The sequence below is a fragment of the Ceratotherium simum genome, chromosome 33 (assembly GCF_057802395.1).
Source record: "Ceratotherium simum simum isolate JZ-2026a chromosome 33, ASM5780239v1, whole genome shotgun sequence".
In the NCBI taxonomy this organism is placed as follows: domain Eukaryota; kingdom Metazoa; phylum Chordata; class Mammalia; order Perissodactyla; family Rhinocerotidae; genus Ceratotherium; species Ceratotherium simum.
In genome coordinates, this window is record NC_141932.1 from 3,495,294 (window position 1) to 3,501,008 (window position 5,715).

The 5,715-nt window shown below is 38.3% G+C and overlaps 1 protein-coding gene across 1 annotated transcript; it reads left to right on the forward strand.

Moving 5' to 3' along the window:
- Window positions 1-274: 274 nt before the first annotated feature.
- Window positions 275-1,213, forward strand: LOC101400643 (olfactory receptor 6Z7-like). Its single transcript, XM_004439112.2, has one exon. The coding sequence runs from the start codon at window positions 275-277 to the stop codon at window positions 1,211-1,213; it is 939 nt and encodes a 312-aa protein (XP_004439169.2).
- The last annotated feature ends 4,502 nt before the right edge of the window (window positions 1,214-5,715 follow it).

Genomic DNA, 5,715 nt, shown 5'->3' on the forward strand with positions numbered 1-5,715 from the left:
GCAAGTGTTATTCTCTCAATTTTCAGGCAGTGGAATTGTTTCTATGAGGACACAGATTTACTAAGAAGACCGACTAGAGTAAAGACAATGATCTCATGTTCAGAGTTTGTCTCATGAATCCACATCATCTCTCTCTATAACAGTCAATTTCCAACAGAAGTTCGGCTAGCCAAATCCCTAGGGTCTCCAGGCACTGTGAACATCCTCTCGATATTTTTTTTACTACTGTGTCTCTGCAGGAACCAGAATGTCAACAAACTTTGTCTCTACACAGATGGAGAGGTCCCTGGAGTTGACAAACATGACCAGAGTCCAGCAGTTTGTCTTGTTGGGTTTGTCCACAAGGCCAGACATAAGGGATGTCCTGTTTGCCGTCTTCCTGACTTTCTACCTGCTGACCCTCCTGGAGAACACGCTCATCATCTACCTCATCTGCAGTCACAGTGAGCTCCACAAGCCCATGTACTTCTTCCTGGGCAACCTGAGCTGCCTGGAGATGTGCTATGTGTCAGTGACCATGCCCAGCCTGCTCATGGGGCTGTGGACTGGACCCTACCTTATCTCCTTCACAGCCTGCATGACCCAACTCTTCTTCTTTGTCTCCCTAATCTGTACTGAGTGCACCCTTCTGGCCTCCATGGCCTATGACCGCTATGTGGCCATCTGCTGCCCACTCCACTACCCACTGCTCATGAGGCCCCAGGTCTGCCTGGGCTTAGCCTTGTCCTCATGGCTTGGTGGGATGCTGGTCTCAGTGGCCAAGACAACATGCATTGCCACCTTGTCCTACTGCGGCCCCAATGTTCTCAATCAATTTTTCTGTGATGTCTCCCCTCTGCTCAATCTGTCTTGCACCCACGTGGCCCTGACAGAGCTGGTGGACTTCATCTCTGCCATCGTCATCTTCTGTGGAACACTGCTAGTAGCCTTGGCCTCCTACTCAGTCATTGGGGTGGCCGTGCTCCGCATGTCTTCAGCTGCTGCCCGACACAAGGCCTTCTCCACCTGTGCCTCGCACCTGGTTGTGGTGGGCATCTTCTACTCAGCAGCCCTCTTCATCTATTGTCGCCCCAGCCGTGTCAAATCCATGGACCTAAACAAGGTGCTGTCAGTCATCTACGCAGTGGCCACGCCCATGTGCAACCCCATCATCTACTGCCTGCGGAACAAGGAGGTCCACGCAGTGCTGCGGAAAACTCTCCACTGGCCTTGATCTTGGTCTTGGATAATGGGGCCTCTCATCTTCAGACTGAAACTCTTTCATGGCCATGAAACACCACAAATAATACTGAAAGGCAAATCAAACACTGAAGAAATATATTTCCCACATGATATACAATAAGTTCATATCAATCAATAACAAAATCTGAATTACCCATGAGAAAAATGAGCAGTGTGCATGAGAAAGCGAGTCATCAAAGATGAATGGTAAATGACTGGTAACTCACATGACAAGATGCTCAATTTTGCTAGTAAACCAAGAAATGCAAATCTAACAATTCCATAGTCTTATTCCTAGAAGACTGACAAATGTTTATCAAATGTGTCTATAAGTTCCCACAAGTAGAGATAGTTAATATGTACAAGGATATTTATTGTGTCTTTGTAATGATAAAAAATCATAAACAGTCTACATGTTGATCAAAAGTGAATGGATTAAATACGTTGTATTACATTCATTCTGAGATAAACATCGGGCTATGAAATAAAAGAAATAGATTTTTATGTTTGACATGGAAATATGGCTGAGATATATGTGTTCCAATAAAACATCAAGACAAACAACTATGGATTTCTTTAGTTTTTTTTTTTTATTGACTTTGAATTCTGATACAATTTCACACTTACAGAAAGTTTCAGGAACACATCAAACTCCGATATACCTTTATGTATTGTCACAAACCGTTTATATTTTGCCTCATTTGCTTATCATATTCTCTCCTTCTCTCTCTCTCACACACACACAATTATTTATTACTTTTTATAATTTATTTGAGAGTAGATTAGAGATATTGTGCCCCCTCAGTCACATATCCTTTACTGTTTATTTCCTAAGAACAAGAACATTATTTTACAGTGTGGAACTCAGGAAAATAACTGACAAATTTCTAACCCACACCTCTTTGAAATCAACCCTACTAACTAGAGCTCAGTATTCATTTTCACCTCTTTGTTTTTGTTTTGTTTTGTTTTGAGGTGGAAGGTTGACCCTGAGCTAACATCCATTGCCAATCTTCCTCTTTTTGCTGAGGAAGATTGGCTCTGAGTTAACGTCTTTGTCCATCTTCCTCTATTTTGTATATGGGATGCTGCAACAGCATGGCTTGATGAGCAGTGTATAGGTCCATGCCGGGGATCAGAACCTGTGAACCCCAGGCCCCCAAAGCAGAGCGCATGAACTTAACCACTACACCACCAGGCCATCCCCCTATTTTCACCTCTTTTTATGTAAAAATTTTTATACTGTGAAATGCACAAATCTTAGGTGTTAAAGTCAACATTTTTTGAAGAATGTGTATGCCCACACACTTATCAATATACAGGGCATTTATTTATTATTTATTTTATTGTGCTCCTTCTCTGTAAATTCTCCTGCCAGAGGTCATCACTGTTCTGACTTTTCCATAGATTAGTTCTTGCCTGTTCTAGAACTTTACATAAATGGGTTCCAGAGTATATAATCTTTTATGTATGATCTCTTTTGTTCAGCATGAGACATCCATATTTTTGTGTGTATCAGTAATCCATCCCCTTTTATTGCTAATAGTATTCTGATGCATAATATATTACATTTGTTTATCCATCCACCTGTTGATGGAAGTTTGGGTTATTTGTCGTTTTTGGCAATTATCAATAAATCTGCTATGATCCTTTGTCTATAAGTCTTTTGTGGGCATGTTTTCATTTCTCTTGGATAAACACCTAAGAGTAGAATTATGGGGTTAAGGGATGGGTGTGTGTTTAACATTATAAGAAACTATCAAAACATATCCTTAAGCATTTATACAGTTTTATATCCTCATGAGCAGTGTATAAGCGTTCTGGTTGCTCCACATTCTCATCAACACTTAATGTTGTCAGTCCTTAATTTTAGCCATTCTAATATGTGTGTAAGGATATCTCATTGTGGATTTAATTTGCATTTCTCTCATGACTAGTGTTATTGAACACTTTTTCATGTACTTATGGGTCGTTAGTATATCTTTTATTATTGAGTTGTAGGAGTTCTTTATATATTCTGCATACGTGTCCTTGGTAAGGTAAATGTTTTGTTAATATTTTTTTCAATCAGTGCCTTGCCTATTCATTTACTTTACAGTGCCTTTTAATAAACAGAAGCTTTAAATTTTGATGAAGTCTAAATGATCAATATTTAAATGTACAGTTGTTGTTTTTACATCCTAAGAAAAGTTTGCCTATTTCCTGGTCACAAATATAGTCTCTGTTTTCTCCTTTATGGTTTATAGTTTTAGCTTTTTCATTTGTGTGTATAATGCAACTCAAGATAATTTTTGCATATGATGTACCCAGTTTTACCATAATCGTTGTTGAAAAGACTCTTCTATTGAATTGCATTGGCATCTTTGTAAAAAATCAGGTTGAACATATAAATGTGGGTCTATTTCTAAACTCTTTATTTTACTTTATATGGATCTATTTGTTTTTTTTTTTTGTCTCACCAATGTGACATTGTCTTGATTACTGTAGCATTATTGTAAGAATTAAAGTCAGGAATTTCAAGTTCTCCAAGTCTGTTCTATTTCAAGATAGTTTAGGCTCTTATAAGTGTTTGGAATTCTGCATAAATTTTAGAACCACCTTTTTATTTCTATAAAAAATTCCTGCTTAGATTACAATTATGATTGCATTGAATATAGAGGTCAGTTTGGAGACAGTTGACATTTTTGACAATATTGAGTCTTCGAATCCATGAATATGGTATGCCTTTCCATTTATTTAGCATTTTTAATCTTTCTGTCAGTATTGTTTTAGACTTTTCACTGTGGGGGGTCAAGCATATTTTTCATTAAATTTATCCCCATGTATTTAGTGATTTTGGTGCTATTGTCTATTTGTTTTGTAAATTTTATTTTCCAACTGTTACATCTAGTATTTAGAAACGAAATTGATTTTTGTGCATTTGTCTTGTATCCTACGATCTTGATAAACTCATTTGTTAGCTCTAATATGTGTTTTGTAGATTCTCTAGGATTTTCTATGTAAATAGTCATGTTATCTGCAAATAATGATCGTTTTCCTTCTCCCTTTCAAATTTTTATATCTTTTATTTCTCTCTCCTTGCATTATTCTGTATTTTATACCTCCACACCTATGAGCTGCATTTATGTGATGCTGAGTGGGTTCCTGTGGGGCTTCTTCTGCTGTGATGTTAAAGGTGCCCCTGGTCATGTTGAAAGAGATATGTAGCATAGATCAGAGATGAGGTGGTCTCCAGTTAAACCCATGTGGAGATCATCAAAGTCTCTAGCAGTGGCTTGCATAAGAAGTGAGTCTAAAAGGATCTTAAAGGGCAACACAAGCAGTGTGCAACATGCTGCTGTAACAAATTATCCCAAATCACAGCACCTCAACACGACCACGGTTTATTTCTCATTTGCATCATAATTCAGTGCAGCTGGACAGGGGTGTTCTATTCCCTGCAATTGTCCGGAGACCCGGGGTTTTTCCTTATTGCAATTGTCATCTTCTAGAGCCTTGGAGTTCTCCATTTAATATTTTCTCTCCAGACAAGTAAAGAGGAAGAGAGAGAGAAAGAGAATTAGAATGAGGCATCATCCAAAGTTTGAAGGGCCAGGCCTGGCATTTATATACATCACTGCTGCCCACTCTTCATGGGCCAGACTTAGTCACGTGGTCATCCTTATATGCAAGGGATGCTGAGAGATGTACTTTAGCAGCATGCCAAGGAGGAAGAGCTCTCCTGATTCTGCCACATCATGATAAGCACGCAAATGCATATTGAAACAACAATGTCATTTTTCACCTGTGAGTTGTAAAAAATTGAAAAAATTTAGGAAAATCAGTATAGTTAAGGAGATGTAAAACAAACATTCTCACATGTCTTCTATGGGAATGTAAACCAGTGCCAATTTTTCAGATGGAAATTATATAGTATGTATAAGAAGTTTAAATGCATATTGATCCATTAGTTCCACTTCCTTAAATGTATATTATAGGCATATTGCTATCCGTGGGCAAACATAAGTGTACCAGGGCATCTACTCCAGCAGTGCTTATAGTAGCAAAAACTGGAAAACTATTCATTAATAAAGGACTTGTTAAATACCTTATGGTCCATTCCTTGGAAACTTGACATCAGGCCATCCCTCTTCCAGACTCTTCTTCCTTCCACCACTGCCCTTGCATCGGACATTTCTCTATGGTTCATGATGAAGTATTCCAAAGTTAAAACTCACATTGAAGAAAAACCTTCTAGGAGTCAGAGCCCAGGTCTTAGGTTTTTTTCTCCCAAATCAACAAACATTTAATTACAAAGAATACAGAAATAAAAGACAGAGTCCGTTCTCTGATGAGGTCACAGTTCAGTGGTGAGATAAAAAAGTAAGTAGTTATAATGAAGGTAATAAGAGCTATATTAGTGTCAGGAGCCAAGAAGTTTTTAGACTGAAAGAAAAGAATAATTAACATTCATTGGCTGCCTACTGTATGTCCATTACTGTGCTAGATCTGTAC